Below are 25,615 nucleotides of genomic sequence, written 5' to 3' on the forward strand. Positions count from 1 at the left end.
ACCGACATAGTTCGCATTTGCCTCGAATACCGACATAGTTCGCATCAGCAACATAGCTTGCAAGAAACTGCAATGTAATCGGCTAGATATATTTCTTTGGAAGAAGTGTTGCTCCTAAGGAAACTAAAATACGACCCACAGTGTTGATTAAAGCAAATAAAAATAAATTCTACAAGTACATATATCTGTAATTGTGAATTATGTGGGCAAACAATCGATGAAAATCAACTGTGCAGACTTCATCTGACGCAGTTAAAAATTTTCCTCGTTTCAGTAATAGCCTACATCACACACACACACACACACACACACACACACATCGCCTTCCCTTCATTCACATATACCCCGCAACATATCCCCACCAACTACCTACACTGTTACATCAACTGTATTTCACTTTGCATGAAGAACACTCACACGAGCTTCAACCTCACCCACGTCTACCTTCTCCCACCCTCATCTCTCTCTCTCGACGCTTACCATCTCACATATTGTTACCTGAAGGGGCGTTTTTAATCAGTGATTCATACATTACATCACGTGCACTATTGGTTGCAACATTCTTGAATTATTTAGAGTGATGAAACAGTTAAATAAAGGATAGCATTATGCAACTCCATTTCAGCCTCACGTACTTACCATACCCGGACTTAAAATTGGGATGTATTTTAGGTCACATAAGTGGCTTCGTAGCACCTCTTATTAACGACTGGTTTTGCATACTATGCCTTATCATTCACTTGTATACTGTTTACACTGTTTTAATATCTACGTAGTTTCCATCACTAACACACGAGAGGATAATGAGGTGTAATCTGCAGAATAAGTCTGTGGAAGAAGTGTTTACGAAATATCCCGAAGCAGTACGACCCCAATTTACACCATATTACAACACATCATCACACATACGTTTCAAAACACACTGTATCACAACTGCACCGTAAAATTCACAGTTCACCGCAGTCATGCATTCTACGCATCAACATTCATCACAGCAATGTCTAAATTACTCAAATGCGTCCAAAATACACCACACTCGAATATGCACTAATACTTTTCCCATACCCACATTACTGTATATCAACCAGGTGCCATTCATTACACAAGAAATTTCACTGTTATATCCATTCACTACCTTCACCACACTATAGTCGATTTGTTTTCACCTGATGGAACTAGCCACATCACAACTCAAAGCCGTGGTTGAATGAACTCGGCGAGCCTTGACGACAAGTTACTGTATTTTGGTTCTGTGACACATAGACAGCAATCAACAATTCAGTACAATGGAAATTGAAAGCAAATCCAGAGTTAAGCAATATTTCTTATCCATCTAGCAGATACTTAAGTACCATTTATCTGTTCAACCTTTTAATCTAATTTTAACTTTTTGCCACAGTACAGTATGTTTACTGGGTCATGGTGCTGCATATACACTGTGCCCAGTAACCAGCTTAGGGTTCCTTTATTCTTACTTCAGGTTCTAAAGGTTCCCCTGAGTTTTGTTCGCAGGCAAATCTCTAATAAGTAAGGTTAGGTCAGAATTTGGCATAGTTAGTTCTAGTGTCAGTTTGTGCGGTTATGTCTAGTGGTACCCTGTGTTAGTAGTAGCAGTCTGTGTTAGTCAGGCCAGAATCCAGCGGTAGTCTAGATTAATTGGATGGGTTGATTTGGTTTGGTTAGGGTAGGTTTAGTGGTAGGCTAGTATGATGAATGCTTTAGTCAGTGTTATAATTAGCATTCCCATCTAGAAGGCATAAAACTCTTGCATCCAGGTTTACCAAGAGTTGCCTATAGCTCTCCAGGACATGATGGTATTTACTGTACAGTATTTCAATATCTGACACAGTCAAACATAAATTTGCCATGTTTGTATGTTTTCTGCACCCAGGATTTTTTTTATTTTGTCATTTTTATTACATTAAATTATTGTTGTTTATTATGGAATGCAAGAGCAGTTTTAAAGACCCTTTCTGGTGTACAGGCTGAAAATGTTATTACTTCTTACACTGTAATATCCCATGTTTTTTTTTTTTTTAAATACATTTTGTCATAAAAGTTATGTGTTCTTTACATCAGTTCAGTATTCATTTTTTTTCAGTTGAACGATGACACTAGAGACTAATATATTACCAGTGAGTTACTATATATTTTGTAACATTTATCCACATATCTAAACGGAAATATCATGGGTAGTTTAAAAATTTTATCATAAGGGTTCCTAAGGGGAGGTAAGCTTTTTACTAAGGGGAGAGACGCTGTCTCTCTCTCTCTCTCTCTCTCTCTCTCTTGATTTTTAGAGGACAAGGTCGTGTTCTCCAGCCTGGAGCATTTCCTTTTCCTTTCCCCATTATGAGTGTACGTCGTCTTCCAGTCCTCTAAAAGGGATGTAGGCCTAAGTCTGGATGTAAGTCTGGTATGGGACTTAACCAAGTTTTGGCATCGTGTTCTACTTTCGAGACTGGGTCCAGCATGATCAGTTTTTTTTTTTTTTTCCCCCAAGCCTTGCACTGATCTGGAACAAGTCCAGTCTCCCTGGTGTCAACTGTTATGTATTGATATACAGCAAGTTAATAAAGAACCACCAATTCCAGTAAATTGTTTCGTCGACATCCCTCATGACCCTACCCTTTTTCCTGGAAAATTTTATTTGAAAATCATCGCCAGATTCAAGAATTTGAATGTCTCTTACTAAATGGAAGGGCCAACGCTGTTACATATAATTTGTGCCCTTCAACAAGTTATAGTGTGGACACCTCTTTATATTAGGTCCTTTTATTAAATTTTTGGGATGTGCAAACAACACAATCCCTAAATTTTCGTATACACTGTATTCATGAACTCTGAAATTAATATGTACTGGTCAGTTACTATGAACGTGGTTGTTATAATAATATAATAATACCGATTATGTCTCTCATATCCTGCGCGATACGCACAAACTGATCAGCAGGCCAAGGATTGATGTAACAAATATTGTGAGATTGTCTGCTGTTCCTGTAATTTAGATTGGTTAATACACGTGTAGGTTGTTGCCCGGAGTTTTTATGCCCTGTTCCTCATATGTTTGTGTTCTAGCCTCGGTCTAGAAAAGGACCCCACTACACGCTAAGTGTTTCTAGGACGGGAAGCCGAACTAAAAACACCCAGCATAACAATTTCTATCATTTTTTGTTTTCATGTTCATTACTAAATGATTTGATGGATTTAGCCACTTTGGCACTGCAGTATATACATGTAATTTTATGACTATCGACATCGTTTACGACAGACAGTGAATGAGTGAAGTCCAAGAACCAGACAGCAGTAGATCATATGACACATGTTACGATTTCAGAGTATAGTAAGGAATAGGGAGGACACGGCAGAAGATAATTGGAAACTAAAGAGAGGCTTTTAGGTTAGGTGAAGGATATGGATTGTTTGCAGAAAAGACATAATACTGTCTATAGAGAAGAACTGGGACGACCAGAGAATATTCTGAGACAGGGACGAAGACGAAGCTGTGCATAGAAAAAGACAAGCAGTGGCTGGACCAGTAGCATAATTTTGGGCAATCTGAAAGGATATGTTAAAAAGGAAGGGGAACATCACAGGAGCAAGAAGGAGGTCCACTGGACATTAAGTAAGAGTGAGTGTGCTTGGCATCATCGATATGTAAAACGGGCTGGTGCAGTTACCCACCGTCTTATACTATGATATAGATTATGCCAAGAAGAAACGGACAGTTTTCCTGTGCGGAGTTTATTGGCTGGAATGTCAGACCAGAAAGACTGCCATCTTGAAGTTAGAAAAGATGTGATAATAGGTAGGTGATTAGAGTTCTGACACGTGCTTGATAATGAGAGGATATTACAGAGAATGGTTAGACTGAAGGTCATCATAACTACGTTTATGTTTCTAAATTTTACCCCCACTGTGATACCCCCATAACACAGGGTATGCATAACCAACTCGAAACATGAAAACATAAAAGGATGACTTGTCGGCCCACATTTAAGCTGTACTTACGAGCGTGTGACCTACTGAGCTATATAGCATGAAGAAGCTATCTCCGCTGCGAGTGTGTAACTTTCGTCGCGACATTGAAACACCCATACTCGTCGCCTCCAACTGTTCCTAGCTTGTTGTTTCTGTTTCGCTGTTGGTTACATAAGTTATGCAGTTGGCCATGGCACTATATTTTAGCTGCACAGTGGAGCATGGCACTATATTTTCCGAATTCATCGGCTAATTTCAAAAGGCACGGGCGTCGGGTGTAATGTATGAGCATCATCAGCGCCGCCCTGTGCCCCTGGCTGAGGGCACACAAACTACGCGGCGCTACCCATGAGAATGCCTTTCCATATTATAGAGCTCAGTGGATGTGATCCACTGAGCTCTAAAATATGGAGAGGCTATCTTCGCAACGAGCGTGTGACTTTGGCTACCATACTGAAACACCGCACTCATCGTCTCCACCATAGTAATGCAACTGAACAACTGTTCTTAACTTACTGTCTCTGTTTAGTTGTTGCTTCCATAAGCTGTGCAGTGTCCGATGGCAATATATTTTTAGCTGCGCAGTGGACCATGGCACTCTATTTTCCTGCGGCTGATTTAAAAAGGCGCGGGCGTTAGGTGTGGTGCATAAACATCATCAGCGCCGCGCTGGACCAATGGCGTCGGGCACACAAACTACGCGGCGCTATCCATGAGAAAGCCCATCCATATGATAGAGCTCAGTGATGTGACCACACTATTGGTCGTATGCTTAAAAAATGTTCGTTGCACAACTGTGGATTCTAAATTTGGTCTTTATGCTTAGACATGGCTGCGTCGATATATTTATTTTCAGGTTTACCCTCAAATTTTGTGTCCATTTCATTTTCTATGACGCGAGGATTTTTTTTTTTTTTTCCACGATGATTTCATGGGGTAACCCGTAATCTATTAGCCTCCCAAAAGCAGTGGACTATGATATTCAATCTTTCATCGTATTTTTATGATTCTTCATTAAGATTCTTACACCTATCAGTTCATTTGTGAAACACCATAGTCGTGCGATTTTTTAATAGTCCTATCGAGGAGTAGGCTGAAGTTGATTCCCAATAGTGATGTGTCGTTCGTTAATAGATCCGGCTCATAGAGCCGGTTCTTTTAAGTGAACGATGGGAGCCGGGTCCCGTTTGGGAGCCTTTTACTTTTTCTTGGTAAATTAATAAAAGAGAGAATGGTAGGATGGTCACTCATTTGTTAAATACGACCCAGTAACACCGCTTCTCAATCACTACTAAAAGCCAAGCAGAGTGAGGCACTTGTTTGTTGTTAAAGATATTCCATGCTGGTAACCCTCAATTGAGCACGTGGAGGTTTAGTCACAAGGCACCAGTAGCGGTCTGGGACTACTCTTTGCAGCTTCATGCTACCAACATATGAAATATGCTACTTGCGACTTTTGGGGCTGCCTTAATTTAGAAGAAACCGGATCAACCCCTATTAGCTGAGGCACTTAGTTTTTCTTCATGCCAATCTGCCATAAAGACAAAATGAGTGACATGATTAAAGAGGCCACTTACAGCCTTCTGTTCTAATGTTAGTGTTTCACTGTTATCAGATACAAGTAAAACTTGCTGCTGCTATTTTCCATATTATAATTTATTTCTATCTTTTATTTGGCAAGGTGTGTACCATTTTCATTTAATCAAAACCAGGGTTTTTTCATGAATATGCGGGTTATGTTCTATTGCATTTCAAAGTAAGTTACTCCTCTTTGGTTGCCAGTTTTAGCTAATATTTATTTTTTTTATATATATATGTATGATAAGATTTTATTCTTTTTCTCGCTACAAATGGAAGCTGTACATTTTTAAGTTCTCTTCTTGCATTACAAGGGCAAAATTAAAGTCCTCCATGTGGCCTTTGAGTTGAAATATACTGTATGTGTATGAGTAATTTGATTTCACCAACTATTAAATGCTGAATATGCATAATCTTACTGGCACTGAGAATGTTTCAAGATGTTTAAAGAGCAAAATGTATTTGTGGAATTCACATTTTTTTGTGACTGCATCCATTTTTTATAACATAAGGTGCAATATTGCTAAATTTGGGCAAATTTCATAATAGCCAATGTAGTACTAAATGAGGAGCCATTTGGGAGCCGAAAAAGCTGGCTCTCCTAACTGAACTCAGCCAAATGAGCCGGCTCCCATGAAAGAGCCAGAATTCCCATCACTAATTCCCAAAGAAAAGCAGAAGCACCCTCTACAAGTACTTTCAGGCAGCTGACTCTACACGATAGCTTCAGCTAATGAGATGGAAAATATACAGGTATGTAAATGCATATTTTATATTAAGCAAAAGTCGATCAGTACTTACTCTAATGGCTTCTCTATTTTGAAAGTATCTTCTCAACCATGTAGATTGATCTGATGTTGCAAAATTATTGGAAACGTGTTTTTGAATATCATAACTTTTAAAAATAAAATAAAAAGGTTATATAACATATTCTCATCGGTGTAGATCACTGCGAACAAATTGGTGCCTGTCCCTCGAGTAATTTACTCTGTCCCCTTCTCTTGGTACGTGTATCTAGTGAGGTTATGCATAATTTGATTACCAAAAGTGTCTAGAATCATGGAGCATCATTTAAACCAACAATGGATAAGAATAAACTGCTGAAATTGAGAAAACCACTGAAAGAGAGGACCCTATCAAATGATTATTTATACTAAACCTAAAGACGATAATTATAATCCACAATTAGGCTCTTGGGTTATCTGCACTTCCAAGGTGGTAGAGAATGAGGTGACCACTAATTTATGCTTCCGTAATAATAATAATAATAATAATAATAATAATAGTAATAGTAATAGTTGTTATTATTACTATTATGATTATGATGATGATGATGATGATGATGATCATTATTATTATGATTATTATTATTAGCGGTAGCAGTGGTAGTAGTAACTAGTAGTTCCATTATTATAACAATAACAGCATGAGTCAGATTCAATTATATTTTATTCTCATAAATATTTATTCTTATAACTCCCTTGCTTTAAGTAATTCACCGGGTCGGTCAGGATCACTTGATGGTCGTGATGGTCAGCTTTTACCCTCCCGGAAGGGAGCTGAGAGCTCATATAGTCCGATCTAAGGGCAAGGCTGTGACCTTCACACACGCACACACCCGTCCCCTTGCTCCAGGGGGACAGTAACCACCCACTTCGTCAGTGAAACTTTTCGCAACCTGAGCGAGGCGCGAACTCCCGTCCACCAGTTGGCAAGCGGGAACGTTATCACTGCACCAGCGAGCTGTGTGTGTGTGTGTGTGTGTGTGTGTGTGTGTGTGTGTGTGTGTGTGTGTGTGTTCGTTCAGCTAAACCGTCTTAATATTGCCTGAGTCTGTCCAGTACGTAAAAAACTGTACTTCAGTTTTCTCTCTGTATTGCGGTATTATTTCTTAGCAATCAGTGATTTATACGCTCAAAAAATGCATTTTATCGCTGATAGGCTACATTGTTGGTACGATTTTACGTTAAATTATTTGGAAATTGATACTGTTGCACTTGTTTTTGTATACTGTAGGTGAGCATAACTCTAGCATAATACTTACTACTACTCCGTGGGAGCAATACGTACAAGGTCGCAGAGAGAGACAGACAGACAGACAACACTTACCACCTATTGCTTAACCATTCTACAGTAGATGGTGATGAATTTATCTCACATCCTCATGGACCTGGAAACTGTTGACTTCGTTTGTGTGTGTGTGTGTGTGTGTGTCCGACTCTGGGCACAGCATAGGCTTCACAGCCCGTTCGCAAGGCCCAGTAGTCCTACATTCCGTATACCAGGGGCCCAGGGGCGTCCGCATTATTTTTTGTAAGGGGGGCAAAATAAAAGAAATCATACATATATGTGCGGTCATGGGCGTCCGAAAGGGGAGACTGGGAAAGTTCCTAATACACTTTGGAATTCCAAGAGGGGACAACTGTCCCCCCTTGACCCCCACCGGACGCCCACCAGGGCCGTAATTTCTGGGGGAGCTAGGAAGGCTATAGCCCCCCCAATGTTTTCTGTATATTAATTTGTCAGAACTGCAACTAAGATTGAGGGCTTATAAGGCTGAACTTGAAAATAAAAAGGAAGACCAATTTGGAGTAGTTTTGTTGAAAATTCAAACAAATCCACGTGTGTTTGATCGAATATTTATAAATTTGATTTAACCTGATCATAAACTAAATCGTAGTAGTACTTAGATATTGATTATTTTATCATTTCCAAACGAATAAAGGCAGGGCGGTATATTTCAACCTGAAACCTACCGCAAGCATGAAAGAACTATCTTGGTAAAGGTGCAGCATAGTGCAGCAAAAATGTAAAATGGCCAAATTAGTAAAGTAAGTCACAGTTTGAGTTGAAAGTTCAGAGTGAAAGTGAAGCCTTTTATTTAAACACCCACCTCCATCATTAAACATACATGGCTCATTAAACATCAGCTTTTAGGATCGTTCGTTCTTTACAGACTTCCTGCACCTATAGTGCAGGCCGGGCCATACATTAGCCCCGTCAGTGGGGTATGGGCTGATTTAAAAAAAAAAAAAAAAAAGTAAGGGGGGAATACAGGGCCTGGGGATTGCCCATGCACACATGCCCTGTCTCCTGGCTGGCATTTTGATGTGTGTGAGCTTTTCAGGTGGAATCAAACTGAAAAATATCGGATGGTCTGCAAACTTAAGCGTTTCGATTAATGTTTAAGTTTGTAGTACGGAGTTCTATATATTTGGCTAGCCCCAAAAAATTCTGTTGAAAATTACGGGCCTGTATACAACCACATGTCGCCGCTTCGGCGCTAACACCCAGCGTCCATAGGGCTGTCTCATACAGGATTGGTGTATTAGTATTAGCGAGGGTACTTTTACATGTCGGCAGTTCGTCTGGTAGATCAGTAAAGTCCGCTTTTAATGAAATTCAAATCCTTAAACTGTTCCCTGCCCCAGCCAGGTCCATCAGGATTGCAGGCCACCTCTCTACCGATTCGGCCACATCCTCGGGAGGGATAGTGCAATGTTTGACAGATGGCACAAGATTAGGATCTATTAGTTATTAATAATAAGTGTGCCTTGTTCCATGCAAATATATATATATATATATATATATATATATATATATATATATATATATATATATCACAAAGGCCAAAGCCATAGCCTAACCAACAAACTATTTCTGGTTCATATTAATCATCTCTTATCTGTCACTCACAATCTCATTCACTCATATGCAGATGACTCAACACTACATAGTTCATTCACACTCAGACATCCATTCACAAAGTCTAATATCTCTACCTTTCAACTCAGTACAGCCATCACCGTAAATCAAGATCTATCTACAATCAGTGAATGGGGACAAAACAACCTTGTCTCTTTTAATGCTAGTAAAACTAAATATATACAGTTTACTAATAGACAGATATTGCCAGATTCGTACATTCCCTTCAGTGCTACTAATATTCCCATCTCCAAAAGTATTGAAATTCTTGGTGTCTCACTTAACAGTGCCCTCAGCTGGACCTCTCATGTCAGATCACTTGCTAAAACCGCCTCAACGAAACTTGGATTATTGTACAGAGTCCGTAACTTCTTCGCCGATGAGCAGTTAGCTATAATTTATAAGAGTCATGTGCGCTCTCAGCTTGAATATTGCTCACCCTTGTGGAATGGTTGTGGAGAGGTTGCATTAAGACAACTAGACAAAATTCAGAATAAAGCCATTAGAATCATTAACAACCCTGCCATTACATATAAACTACCTCCCCTGCAAGTAAGAAGGAATGTTGCCTCCCTTGCATTATTTTACAGATATTTTTTTGGCAAATGCTCAGACGAAGTTGTGTCCATGGTGCCACCTCTTCATGCCTTCCCTCGTGCTACACGGGCATCTGGTAGCGCTCATGACTGGAATGTCACTCATCCATATTGCAGAACTTCTGCCTATCAGAATTCTTTCATTCCCCGAACTGCATCTCTCTGGAACTCGCTTCCCCAGATTAGTTTTCCCCCAAATTTCAACCCACAACTGTTCAGGTCTAACTGTTACAGATATTTTGTGAACAGAGGACACCAGTAATCTGGTGTATGGATTATTTTTTTTTACCCATTTGTTTTTCCTTCCTCCGTTCTGTTATTTATAAAAAAATAAATAAATAAAATTAAAGCAGTTGGCCTGCAGTCGTTCTCAATCTTTGAGGATCAAGGATTCCATGAGTTAGTTGAAGAACTGGATTCAAAATAATTATGTTATGCCAAGCAAGAGTTATCAGGTGCGAACTGAACTTTCCCAGTTGTTTCTTAAGGCACAAGCAAACGTAAGTCATCTCCGGCAAAAATCAATGATCCCAACAGCACCGCAACCCTTTGAGGAGGTGACAAGAGATATATAAGTTAAGAACATTTCCACATCAGAAGTTATCCCTCTTACCATACTCCTCTTCATTTCTTCAAGAGATGTCTGTAAAAGAAAATGAGCTAGCAGGTAGTGCAGCATCGTAAGAGGGGTTTCATCAATAATGGACAGAACTACTCCCTTGCAAGCTAGTAGCCTACCTACTTCGATCCTAGATTCGTCTCTCGCCTTATGAGTAATGATAACATATTAATGTCTTAAAGGTAAAGCTCACCTGTGAACAACATAATACAAAATCAAGTAAGAGAGAGGGAAATGATGGTAAGTTTCAGCAGCATCAGCTACTTTAGTAAAAGGTATATGAGCAATGTCTGATGAAGCTAGGAATAAAATAAGAAATGGTCTGGTACGGCAGAGGCTCATGTTAAAAATGTATGGGGAAGAAGAATTAGTCCACAGGGAAGTTCATCCTCTTAAATGCTGGAAGACTGTGAAATGGTATGGGGAAGAATTAGTTCACAGGGAAGTTCATCCTCTTAAATGCTGGAAGACTGTGAAAAGGTATGGGGAAGAATTAGTTCACAGGGAAGTTCATCCTCTTAGATGCTGGAAGACTGTAGAAAGCAGAGCTGGTCTGAAACCAAAGAATGCAAACATGATACTTTTTTTAAATGCCTATCTATAAAAATAACTCTCTCTCTCTCTCTCTCTCTCTCGGGGCCAGAGACACATCAGGTTACGCTTTGGTCTTATCTATCTATCTATTGCCAGACGCCTTAATCCCTTATACGGGGTGGCCACAAACAAATCGCCTCCACGTCACCCTGTCCCCCACCATTTCATTGCCCACACCCCCCTCTCTCATATACCTCTCCATTCCATCCCTCCATCTCATCCTTGGCCTTCCTCCCTCTCTCCCCCTCCACCTCCCTCACATACACTCTCCTTGTCAGTCTCTCATTCTCCATCCTTTCCACATGGCCAAACTACCTCAGTGTGTTTCTCCTAACGCTTCCTATTACATCCACGTCCACACCACAACGCTCCTTCACATCCTCATTTGTTAGTCTGTCTCTCCATATGTGACTCCACAGGCTCCTCCCAACTCATTTCCACTGCTGTTACTCTTGACTTGTGTCCCTCCAACAACGTCCAAGCTGTACTTCCATACGTTAGAGTTGGTATCACAATACTATCATGTATTAACTTTTTCACTTACATGCTCACTTCCCTGTTTCTTATCACTGCCTTCAAGGAACCAGCAACTTTTCTTCCTTGTTGTCCCCTTGCAAGCACTTCACCCTCCAAACTTCCATCCTTACTCATCACACTACCCAAGTACTTAAACGTACTCACATTTTCCATATCCTCCTCATCCAACCTCACTGTACTTTCACTTACTTCACCTCTCTCGAACACCATAACTTTACTCTTCCCTACATTCACATTTAGGTACCGTTTCATACACACTCTTCCAAACTCATCCATCAAGCCTTGCAGCTCCCCTTCGTCTTCACTTGACAACACAGTATCATCTGCAAACAACAGTACAAGTAGTTTCCAAACATTGCCCTCTCTCATTAGGGCCACTCCAACATCCACTGCCCTACCTTGTATCTCTTTTATAACCCCATCCATATACAGATTGAACAACCATGGAAACATGACATATCCGTTTCAACCCAACCTTCAAATAGAAAAACTCGCTCAGTTCACCATCCACACGCACTGCAGCCTTAGCACCCTCATACATACTTTAGGCTACACAGCATTCAACAACTTTCCATTTACTCCATATATTCTTAATACTTTCCACAAGCCTTGTCTATCCACCCTGTTCTTATGATTTCTAAATTATCTGTTTTCTTTACACTTTTGTTACCAATTAAACACAAACAGATGAACGTTTATTTTTGATTATTAAAAATACCGAAATAGTTCCGTTATCTGTCTCCTCATGACCCTCCATTTGATATTATACGAGAGTATATCAACCGGGATATTAACCATTACTGGTTTAAAAAGATACTTAGTATCGGTACTCGATACCACCTATACAGCACTATGGGACGTCTGTGGTGCTGGAATGCAGCATCACCCATCGTTTACGCTAGAGTAAAAGACTTATACAAGCAGACCCATAGCTCCTATAGCGTCAAGATCTCAGTGGCAAAAAGCAACAGGTTTACAGCATCATCTATACGTGTAACGTCCAGCCACTGATTTACAACAATGAATATTACCATCAATTATACATGACAAATACGCAGCCAACTTTTCTCGCTACCTTGGAAACCTTGCGTCCGAATCGGTGCAATGATTTCCTGTTTGCTAAGTTCACAAACGAACGTAACTGCATATTATACAGTTATGCAGTAAAAATTATAGATGTATGTATTGAATTGAAATAGTTATTGTTGTAAAAGGTACAGAGTGCTTATACAACAAAAGAATGTCTATAATGACATTTAGAGCAGTGTTTTATTGGACTGGAACTATGGCCAGATGAAAGAAAGGAAACCCATGTAGCCCTAATATGTTGGACTCCTGGTTTCCTCCAGTAATGAATTGCAGTATCACAACAGTTATTAATGTAGTCACCATATATTTCATTACAGATGACGATATCGATTACAGTAGAGATCAATGAGGTAAGAGGGGTGAGGGAGGGGTGGCGTGGGTCTGGGAGCGCATGCGCAGTATCGATCATTGCCCCTCCAACCTCGCGTGCTCTGCCTCGCTTACAAACCGCCATTTTGAGGGAAGCCGTTGAGTGTGAGGTTGAATTTACTACTTACCCAAGCAATGGCTATGGATACACAAGCCCAATCGAAGACTTTGGAAAATGTGAAAAAAGAGCCGCAGACCCCAAAGGCCAGTGAAAATGGTGAAAACTCGAACAGTTTCCGGGGCGGCGGGCGAGGTGGCCGAGGTGGTTTTCGTGGGGGCCGGGGCGGGGGTCCCGGTGGCCGAGGTGGCAGCAACAACAGTGCCGGTAATGTCCAGACGTCCACCCAAGTGCCAGGTGGTATAGGAAGTCTTGGGGGCGGTGGCGGGCGTGGTGGTGGTGCCAATGCAGCAAACAGCAACGATAGTAGGAATGACCATCGCGGCGGCGGCGGCGGCGGCTTCTATAGGGGTAGGGGCCGTGGTCGGGGAGGTGGCGGCGGCGCCAACTACATGGGCGACAGAGGGGATAGAGGACAGGTGAGTTAGTACTTACGCTGGGACATTCTATGATTTTATTAACAAGAAACATGGTCCAGGGATATAATCTGGGTATTTCACATATGCCTTTGGATAAGCTACTGGAATAGCCTATTCCAGGGTGAAAAATGTAAGTTTCTATTTGATACAGAAATATAAAAATTGAGGATAGTCATATATTTGCAAACTTTTGGAATGAGTTTTTTTTATTAGGGTAAACAGTGGGCCTTTCTTTCTTTTTTTTTTTTTTTTTGTGCCGCAGCCCTCATATGAGGTATAGCTACATTGGTCACACTGCAAGCCTCATATGAGGCTAAATTACTCTTATGAGGCAAATTACTATACATAGTGCTGCATTTTTTTTTTTTTTTGTAGTTTGGAGGAATAATATTTAGCAGAAGTCACAACTGGTTTTTCAAGGATTTTGAAGTGCTGTATGTTTATAATGTATTGTAACATTTGGAAACACTTATGTTGCAAAATAGTAAAGGAGCTATTTTTAATGTGTTATTTTGAATGTGCTTGCCTCCACTATCCCTCATCTCCACCTGCTGTTCCTCATGTGGCCTTCTGCAGAACTTGACCAATCGTCAATGCTTGGCTTTTTGAATTTACGGTTAATCTATATACTGTATCTGTGCATTGCCAGATGCATTAATCCTGTAAGGTGTGGCCACAAACAGATTGCCACAATGTTACCCTGTCCCCTGTGCAGCATTTTGCTACCAGCTCACATCCCTTTCTCATATACTGTACCCCTCCACACCATCCCTCCATCTCATCTTCAGCCTCCTCCCTCCTAACTCGTGCCTGAATACAGTGAGGATCTGAAATCAGTGCAGTCATGGCTGAGATGTTTGCATTACTGGAGCCCTCTCCAAACAATGAGGTTTTATGAGGACCTGGAGGCTAATTCATAATTTCCCAAGTATGAAGTTAGACATTAAGGGGGTCTTGCCTTCTGTGCATGTGTAGAGTAAGGCCTAGTTTGACTGCTGATGTTTAGGTTAGGGTGAATGGAATGTGGGTAGGTTAATGCCTAAAGCATCCAGTCATAAATGCTGAGATTAATTTCGGCAATGAAATAGTACTTTTCTAGAATGTTATTCTTTCGATTTTGTAGATATATATTATAAATAACTGTTTTCCCCATCCCTCCAAGGATTAGGGAAAGTATCAAAATCAAATGAAAGACAAAAAAACCATTACCCTGTAGTCACGGTGCATGACTCTGAGGTTATTATCGTACCCTGGCAACCTACCATTCCAAAGTGTGTGATTTCATGTATAATATGAGGCGCATGTGATTCTTGTATTATATATTCGTGCATAATAAAATGATTCGTGTATATGTTAAGAAATCGGATGCACTTTTGAATGGTACGTTGCCAGGGTATGATAATGACAACCTCAGAGTCCTGTGCCGCAACTATAGTTATGCATAGCTTTGTTGAAATCTCGTTGGGGTTTATGCTAAAAATATATCCAAGGGGTGGTTGGGGTTTGTTGCTCACGTAATGCCACTCGGGAATGAGTGAGGCTGGTCACTCATCATAAATGCTAGGACAATCTTGCCTAGCTTCGGGCTCCTACGCTCTTCATGGTGCAGCGTGGGAATAGATGATGATGATTAACCAACAGGTTTCATTAAAGTGCTTCGTACTGTGTAGAACTGAGTTTTTGGAATATCAAATGTTTTACTTGCTGACCTTTATTTTACTAATTTGTGATTTCCATATGGATGTCATCTGTTTATCCATATCTATCTATCTGTGGCCATATGCCTTAATCCTGTAAGAGGTGGCTACAAACCAATCACCTTCAGGTTGCCCTGTCCCCTGCCATTTCCCTCTCCTCAGCCCACACCCCACTCTCATATACCTCTCCATTCTATCCTTCCATTTCATCATTAGTCTTCCCCTCCCTCTCCCCTCTTTTATTTTTGGTTGAAAGATTTTTTTTTTTTTTTTGGGGTGGGGTCATTATTCGAATTGCCTTATACATACTGTATTTCAGTTTTCAACCCCCTTCTCCTATGTAGGGGAAAAAAAAAATCCAGCAAAAATGTCTCACTCGTCATCCTCTCCACATGACCAAACCACCTCAGTGTGTTTCTCCTAATGCTTCCTACCACATCCACACCACAACGCTCGAGTTGGTATCACAATACAGAACTGTCATGTAGTAGCTTTTTCACTTCCATGCTCACTTCCCTGTTTCTTACCGCTGCTTTCAAGGAACCAGCAACCTTTCTTCCTTGTTGTACCCTTTCAAGCACTTCACCCTCCAAACTTCCATCCTTACTTGTCACGCTACCCAAGTACTTAAACATACATTTTCCATTTCCTCCTCATCCAACCTCACTGTACATTCACTGACTTCACTTCTTTTGAAGACCATAACTTTACTTTTCCCTACATTTACCTTTAGATTCCGTTTCTTACACACTCTCCCCTTCGTCTTCACTTAACAATACAGTATCATTTGCAAACAACAGTACAGGGAGTTTCCAAACCCTGTCCTCTCTCATTAGGACCACTCCAACATCCACTGCCCTATCTTGTATCTCTTTTATAACCCCATCCATATACAGATTGAACAACCATGGAGACATGCCAACGCTGTTTCAACCCAACCTTCAAATAGAAAAACTCACTCAGTTCACTATTCACATGCACTGCAGCGTTAGCACCCTCATACATACTCTTCACAGGATTCAGCAACTTCCCATCTACTCCACAATCCTTGTTTATCCTCCCTGTCATATGCTTTCTCCAAATCCATGAAGCCCGCATACAGCTTTCCCTTCTCTAGAAACTTTTCCACTAAAGATCTAAGAATGAATATCTGATATACACAACCTCCTCCCTTCCTAAAACCTCCCTGTTCTCCTACTAATTCCTCTGTTATTTCCCCAACTCTGTCAATAAGTATTCTGCTATATACTTTTCCTATTACACTAGGAAGACAAATACCCCTATGATTACCGCACACTTCTTTTTCTCCTTTTCCTTTGTACAAGGGAATAATACCGGTAATACCTGACTTCCAATCCTCTGCGACTCTACCTTTCTCCCAGGCCAATCTGCACATCTTCCACATCCATTCTACAACTGTCCCTTCCCCTGTAAATAACTCTATAAAACCAGCAAATAAAATCTGTATATCTTCAAATATACGGTAAGTCTGGAAAAAGCCAAACTAGTAAACTGTACCCGAAAGTGACAATGTTCACCCCACCTATGGCTAAAACACATTAATCTAAGTATAAAAACAGTTTATAAATCAACCTAAAGACAATTTTAGTCTAAAATATCATCAAAATCAGTAAAAAAAAATCAAAACATCGTTAAACTGGGGTTTGTCCATCGTTAGGCAAGGTATGGGGGCATTTCTACCCTCATCATTAAGCCGGGGTATCGCATCTAGGGGCATTGTACATCGAGGTATTACTATAGTATATATATATATATATATATATATATATATATATATATATATATAAAATAATAATATATATATATATATATATATATAAAATAATAATATATATATATATAAAATAATAATATATATATATATATATATATATATATATATATAAAATAATAATATATATATATATATATATATATAAAATAATAATATATATATATATATATATATATATATATTGTGGGAGGTGGGGGCACTCACCATCCACTCACTCAATGTAGTGCTGCTCTCATGGGTCTGCCCTGTCCTCTCCTCCATCCTTCTTTCCTTCCATCTTCTTCTATCTTTCTTTCCTTTATTCTTTCCTCGTCCTTCTGCCTACGGGTGACTTTACACTCCCTCTTCTGTCTTTCATTCCTTCATTCTTTCCTCTTCCTTCTGCCTATGGGTGACTCTACACTGAGTGACAAGCCAAATGGTTTCCTGTACACCAGGAAACCATTTACTATGCTGGGTGGTAACCATATAACCAAATTTTGGCACCTGGTGGTTTAGTGGGTAATTATTGTGCTCCAATCGGATTGAGTCGGTGAAGATTTATATCCAAGGGGTGGTTGGGGTTTATTGCTCATGTAATGCTACTCAGGGATGAGTGAGGTTGGTCACTCATCTTAAATGTCAGGACCAACTGCCTAGCCCCGATCTCACGCTCCTCATGGGGCAACATAGGATTGGATGATGGATGGAATGGATATATGTATTTACTGTATATATATATATATATATATATATATATATAGATAGATAGATATATACAGTAATCCCTCTACTATCTGATGTAATAGGGCCAAAGGCATGTCCGGAAAGTGGGCCCCTGGCTCCTGGACTGGTACTTAAGGACCCTAACCCAGCCTGACTTTGAAAGCCACTTAAATAACTCCCTACTGGACATGCATAGCACCTATTTAAACCTATTTAAGACCCTTTTCACACCAACAATGGACATAAAGCATGAAGTAAATGAAAAGAAACCAAAGAATGAGGAATTAGAAGTGACTGTACCTCAGCCAGGGTACCGTACTTACAGCATGTTTGTGGCTGTCTTTTCTAAGGTTTTGGCAGTGGTGAAAATTCTCTTGAAGCACGTACAGTAATCCAGTGTTGTGCTACACTTAGTTCTTTGCACTCTGAGTTATAATTGTTTAACACCACATTGTTCTTAACTGCACCATGCCAGTTTCAACTGCCAATTTGCACTCCAAAGTTAATCCTTTGCACTCTAAATTCTAATTTCTTAACACTGCACAACACTGTAAATTCCCGTGTGGTCTAGTAGCGAGGTATTGCAGTTTCTTCACTGTTTATTCACAAAAAACGAGCACTTTTGGCTTCCATTGCGATAAGCATCTGCTTGCAATCGAAGTTAGGCAGTAACTGTTGGAGTGTTGGTGACGCGGAAATAGAGTTGCCAGATCGCAACGGCCACATTACCAAACTCTTAAATTTTCATTACCAGATTTAACTTTTCATTACCAAATTCATAAAGCTAGCTTTTATTCTTCACTAATTATATATACAAGTGGAAATACATGTAATTACTGTTCTTAAAATTAATGGCATTTTGATTATTTTCACGCTGTGTTGGGTAGCAGATTAATCAGAGGGAGCAAACAATCCACCATCTCCATCCTGTGTATCCTCATACATGTGAAAAATCCATTTGGTAATGGATTATTCTGATTCATTACCAAATGAATTTTTCATTACCAAATTGGCCCACATTTGGTAATGAATAATACCAAATTGCAACCCTGACAGGGGAGGGGGGAGGAAGGAAGGGGTGAAGGGTACGTGGTGCAACAGCTGTTCTGTGCTGCGCAGCAATTTCAAATTACGGGTGGGAAAAAATTAGGATTTGGGGGGGATTTTAAATTTTTTTTTGGCCATTTTTGGGTTCCGTAGGTCCAGGCCCCCAATGTCCGGAAAGTGGGCGTCCGGATAGTACGGGGGTTACTGTATGTATATATATATATATATATATATATATACACACACACACACACAGTAAAATCTCAAATTTCGACAGTTTAGAATTTGATGAATCAAATTTCGATGCATTTTGGAGTGGTCTGCCAACCCTACTTTTTTATGCAAAGTCATGTACAGTATTTCGATGCTCTCAGGGCCAGACTCCAACCGAAACAAGCAAAGATAATACTGTTATGAAGGGAGATTTTCCAGTTAGGTAGTCTCGTGGCTTCTCGGAGTTTAGTGTACAGTAGTTCCCATATTGGTGCGAGTCAGAGTTGCCAGTTAGCCGGCTGTTTGTGAGCGTAGTTTTTTCGTAAGTTATGCATTAATTTAATGTGCTTTTTCTCGGTGTTTTATTTAAATGACTGCTTGTTAAATTATGTAGTTTAAGTTTCTATGGTAAATGATTTAGAGTGTTATGTAATGTGAGAACTCTTCATGTTTTGATGTGTCTGAGTTGGCAACTGTTGCCTGTCGAGAGTATACTCGTTAAATGTAGATGTTTCGAGAGTAATGCAAGCTTATATAAGATGGAGTAGAGATTATTACAAGTTTAGTTGGGTTTCAGGTCAGTTTGAGTGAAGTGCAGTCTGTTTTGGTTTGAGTGTAGTGCAGTGTTAGTGAAGATTGTATACTTTCGGTACTTGTGAAAACAGTGGCAAACAGTGACGGGTTATTGAAGTTTGTATATCATTGGAACTTGAGAAGACAGTGAAGTGTATTAAGTGTAATTACTGTCAGTGAAGATTATTATTTTAAGTACCTGTGTAATAAGTGAAGTGTTAGCAAGCATTAAGTGTAAAAAAAAGTGTGTATAGCTCCAGTGCTTGTGAGAACATTGAAGAGAAGTTAAAAAGCATTAAGTGGAATTACTTGGAAAATAAAGACAGTGAACTTTAAGAAGCCAGTGTTTATTTTTGCCTCAGCTGGTCTTGTGTACTGTACACCTTAAGGCTGACCATAGCTATGAAGAACAAATCGCTGGACAATGTCCTTCCTGTACTGTACTACTGCTGTCGGAGCCTGTGGCAGTGTGGGGACTGGGATGTAACAATAATGTTATATTTAAATGATTGCTTGTTAAATTGTGTAGTTTAAGTTCGTATGGTAAATGATTTAGTGTTATGTAATGTGAGACAACTTTTCATGTTTTGATGTCTGAGTTGGCAGCTGTTGCCCATCGAGAGTATACTTGTAAAATGTAGACGTTTCGAGAGTAATGCAAGCTTATATAAGATGGAGTGGAGATTATTACACGTTTAAAATGCTAGAAGTGAAGGAAAATTATAAGAAAAAGTATGAACCTAACGTAATATCGTATGTGACATGTGCTGTCAGGGCTAGACTCGAACCAAAACAAGCAAAGATAATATTTTTTATGTGAACCAAAATGCTAGAAGTGAAGGAAAATTATAAGAAAAAGTATGATTATAACTTAATATCGTATGTGACTTGTCAAGAAGAGAATGAAAATCATCATCATTTATTCGTACAGTATATGAAGCATACGATGATATGGTTCTGAGACAATTCACCGTCAAGTCAATTCGCCCGTCAGATAATTCCCCGTCAAAACATGAACGATTTCCCGTCAGGACAATTCGCACCCTGGACGATTCCCCGTCATTCTATAAATATACTTATTATTAATTAATCAGTACTTTAATAACTCGAAGATATAACAAGAGAAATTAGAGAAAGTAAGTCAATAGTAGAAATACTAAAACAAAATGAATTACAGGTGTTAGCAAATACAGTAGGCAGAATACTGACACGAAGAGAAGTACGGTAATTATGAATATAAGGCGCAACATAGAAATGAACAATAGAGACAGAAAAAAAAAATAGTCATGTTTAAGGACAAGAGCTCCCAGATGGGAGTAGGCACCACCAGCAACAAGCCATGTGCAAGGTGATGCTCTGTTGTTGGCGGCCATCTTGCGACTGTCCTGCCAGCAGCACTTTACAGTCAAGTGCTGCACTTTCAGCCTGTACCTTCCATATGTGGACATACATTTCACTACAATTTAGTTGTATGTATTTTCTTTGTACTGTATTTTCGTCACAACTTACCTGTTTCAAGATGGCAAGCAAGAGTGGTTCTTTGGGTAGCAGTGGGAATGTACGAGAGCAGCCTGGCATCTCTTAAATCTTCGCAGCCAAAGGAGAAATGGCAATACAGGAAAGGACAGAAATACACCAAGTATACACTTGCTGACAGTATGGCAATACAATGCAGAACTACAGTTACTTAACCACAATTATAGTTCATAAAGTTTACAGGAGTTGTGGGCAAAAAGTCATGATTTTGGGGAATTAGGTTCGGAGGCCCTGGACCCAAACTAATTTTTCCCATAAGAAGTTCAGTTTAAATTTTGATGATTTGAATTTCGCGGTGAGTTTTAGGTACATATGCCCATCGAAATATGAGATTTTACTATATATATATATATATATATATATATATATATATATATATATATACATGTATGTACAGTATATAGTCACTACGTGTTATACGTTGAACCGGTATGCGACAATTCGGTACAATAGTAACAAAAAAATTACACCCCAAAATCCGATTTACAATGAGTTTCCTGCTATAACGTTATTGCCATCGGAAAATTTCATGTGAAGTGCCAGCTGCATGCAAGGCAACCGTCACTTGTCTCAGGCAAAATGGCGGCCCCAGCGTGCAGAGCATTGTTTTGGTTCAGTTGCGCAGTCCTGCCACGCATTCAAATCCCTGTCTTCACTCGTTCATGTGTGCCCCCTGCTATCATCTCGAGGCCGTCCCCAAGCCTCGGGGGGGACACCTTGGACCGACACAGGAAGTAATTAAGGTGGGTTGTCATTTTTGTTTCAGTCTTTGGTAAGTGACTCATCCCCCTGCTGTCGCACCTAATTGGTTACAGCAAACGTGCGTGATAGCTGAATTTGCGATAGCTGAACTGAAGAATCAGTGGGAAAATTTCTAATTGGTTTTTCAGTGGCCCATTTCTCTAACTTTTAACCACTTTATGGCTACGGTCCAGCCATTCTCTCCTCCAACATGAAATAAAGCATTATTATATTAATAATAAACATAAAAGGCCATCAGATTTACTTTTACAAGGATTAAGGAAGGCTTGGGTGGTTTGAAAAGTTCGAGGCTTGGAGTGGCTTAGTTGCTGCCAGAGCCCTCACAGGCCAGACTCTCTCTCCTAAAAATGATTTTTCTCCTCTGTTCCAAGTTGTCCAAGAAAACATCATAGTCAAAGCCCCCGTAGTCTTCCTCTTGGTTGGAAAGGCCTGGCTGTGGTTCCTGGCAAGATGTGGGCTGAGGTTGAGGGGTTGGCTTGGGGGTAGGTTCAGGGACTGGGTGCTGGTGAATATAATATTATCTGTCGTTTGACGCTGGTGTAATACATTCATGTAGGCATGGTACTTGTCCTCATAATCTTCAAGGGTTTTATTAATGTGGGATGTGCACTGTTTGCTGTTGATAGTGGTATCTTGCTCTAGAATGTGACGTATCTGGCCACCCAACTCAATCAAAGTCTTGATGTCCTTCATACTCAGCCCCTCCGTAACTTTCTCTCCTGCATCCACCTCTTCTCCTGGGCTATCCTCAGCTTCCTCAGCATCCTCTGGTAGAATATCTTCAGCAGTAACTGATGCTGGTTGTAATGTATCTCGTATCTCGTTGCCAGTTGTGCCCTCAATCCAAAGGCCAGCAATACCTCTCGCCGCCTCATCTGCGGCCTCCAGCTCTGCCTCCACTGACTGGGGCTTTACTGGTACCTTAACCTGTCTGTCCTCAGGTAAACCCTCCATGATGTTGTGCCATGCGTGATTTAGTGTTGTTGGGGTAATATTATCCCAACATTCGACCACCAAATCAATCACCTGCTTTATCGTAAAGCTCTTCCAATATCTTAACACCTTTTGTTCTGATTTGGTGTCTGCTGATGTGGACTACAAACTTGATGCATGATAGCGGTCTTGGGGTGCTGGATAGCATGTATAGTTGTGCATTTGATGTGTACGCGATAACAGATAACTGCGATAGTTGAACGCATGATAGCAGGGAGTTGAGTATAGCGTATTTCAATCTCCTGAATACGATATACTTGTTATACATTAAGGTATGACCTGACATAACCCCATCATGTAACGAGTAATGCACGATAGCAGGGGGTTAAGTATAGTGTATTTCAATCTCCTGATTTACGATGTACTCGTTATACATCAAGGTACGTAACCCCATCATATAAACGGGTAGTGACTGTTTATGTATATATATATATATATATATATATATATATATATATATACATATATATTTATATATATATATATATATATATATATATATATATATATATATTTATATATATATATATATATATATATATATATATATATATACACACATATATATTTATATATATATATATATATATATATATATATATATATATATACATATATATACATATATATATATATATATATATATATATATATATATATATATATATATATATATATATATATATATATATATATATACATATATATTTATATATATATATATATATATATGTGTGTGTGTGTGTATATATATATATATATATATATATATATATATATATATATATATATATATATATATATATATATATATATATATATATATATATACATATATTTAAATATTGTACATATGCAGCGAGCTCTCATAATGCACAGATGTTGTCCCCGGAAGGTCCTGCTATATGAGATTGTCATGTCATAGAGCCATATATTTACATGTTACAGGATTTCATGGTACCCAAGCCAGCCCCAAGTTCATTTTTTGGGGCAATTTTCAGAGATTTTTCCTAGGACATTTACGTACCTAATAATGACCTCATTACATACAAACACTGGAGGATCCTCGCCTTGAATTGAAGAGGTTGTGGGCTTCCTGGGGGGAGGGAGGTGGGTGTCCGAGGCAGTGCAGGACTCCATCTGGTCCCTAGATGGCCAGAAAAAAATGAGCAGTGATAACACACTGAACGTGTCAAGCCAGAGCATGGGGAGAAGATAGGCTCAAGTGGGGCAGGAATGCTCAGTGGACTATGACGACACCCTGTGCAGACACGTGACAGCAATACATCACTGCTGCAACCCATGCTATGACTATTGCTGCCCACGTTATGTCCGTCCCCACCGCGTTATGACCAATTTTTATTGCATGTGTAAACCATAATTTGTGGCCACAGGGTGTGGAATCCCTGTTGTCGCAGCGTAGTATGGTTTTCGAGAAAATGGGCAGATTTTTTTCACCAGTGTTATGTCTGTCATTTTCACATTTTGACCATTTCCTGGCCCCCAAAATTGCCTTCCATGTTATGTGAGGTTTGTGCACTCAGATCGCACGTTAATCGATACATATGTATCTATATACAGTATATGTGTGTGTGTGTGTGTGTGTGTGTGTGTGTGTGTATATATATATATATATATATATATATATAGTGTGTGTGTACAGTAAAACCTCACTATAAGAGACTAATTGGGGCCCAAGCCATTCCTGAAAAAGCAAAATTCCAATAAAGGTGACATCCGGACTTCCCCATATTAACCCGGACCTTTTCCGATATATAAAGCATTAGTCTGGATCGCTCCAACAGTTTTTAAACTGTTTTCAGTGCTATTGTAGTACTTTACTGTATTATACATTCACTACAATAATCAATAGATGCAATTCCCTGGAGTAGCGATGGGGGTAGAAATACCATCCGACCCTGCCTACCGTTGGCCTACCCTCGGTTGTGTGATGGGTTTTGCTTTTTTTACCAATTTTGATGATATTTTAGACTTAAGCTTTGTGTTTAGGTTGAATTATAAATGGTTTTCAGACTTAGGTTAATGTGTTTTAGTCACAGATGGAGTGAGACTTAGGTTAATATGTTTAGTCACAGATGGAGTGAACACTCATTTGGGGTACAGATTCTCATCCATCAGACGAGGTACAAAACAGTGTGGACAATTAGGCGCCTCAACAAAGACATTGTCATCCAACCTATCATGGAATACCTGTACTTAATAATGTTTTAAAATAAATACTAATAATCATGAAAACCTTAGAGAGTAAATATTTCATGCATTGATGAAAATGGTAACACTGATAAATTGTGTGTGTGGAGCCTGTGGAGTCACATGGAGAGACAGGCTGACAAATGAGGATATAAAGGAGGGTTGTGGTGTGGATGTGGATGTGATAGGAAGCATTAGGAGGAATACACTGAGGTGGTTTGGCCATGTGGAGAGGGTGGAGGGTGAGAGACTAACGAAGGAGAGTGTATGTGAGTGAGGTGGAGGGGGGGAGAGGGAGGGGGAGGCCGAGGATGAGATGGAGGGAGGGGGTGGAGAGGTATATGAGAGAGGGGGGTGTGGGCAATGAAATTGTGGGGGACAGGGCGATGTGGAGGCGATTTGTTTGTGGCCACCCCGAATGGGATTGAGGCGTCTGGCAATAGATAGATAGATAGTGTTTACATCTGGGCTGTTCAAG

At 39.7% G+C, this 25,615-nt stretch overlaps 1 protein-coding gene across 4 annotated transcripts in view; it reads left to right on the forward strand.

The window, feature by feature from the left end:
• Window positions 1-13,125: 13,125 nt before the first annotated feature.
• Window positions 13,126-25,615, forward strand: part of LOC145412220 (uncharacterized) — a 232,477-nt gene continuing 219,987 nt past the window's right edge. For all 4 annotated transcript variants that reach the window (XR_013899542.1, XR_013899543.1, XM_080282150.1 and 1 more), the window contains exon 1: window positions 13,126-13,605. Coding sequence is in view for 2 of the 4 variants with exons in the window: in XM_080282150.1 (XP_080138276.1) it covers window positions 13,204-13,605 (402 nt within the window). In the remaining 2 variants the exon portion in view is untranslated. The remainder of the gene's footprint in view (window positions 13,606-25,615) is intronic.

Source organism: Coenobita brevimanus, chromosome 92 (genome assembly GCF_032717465.1).
Source record: "Coenobita brevimanus isolate Jiangsu-jjx chromosome 92, ASM3271746v2, whole genome shotgun sequence".
Classification (NCBI taxonomy): Eukaryota; Metazoa; Arthropoda; class Malacostraca; order Decapoda; family Coenobitidae; genus Coenobita; species Coenobita brevimanus.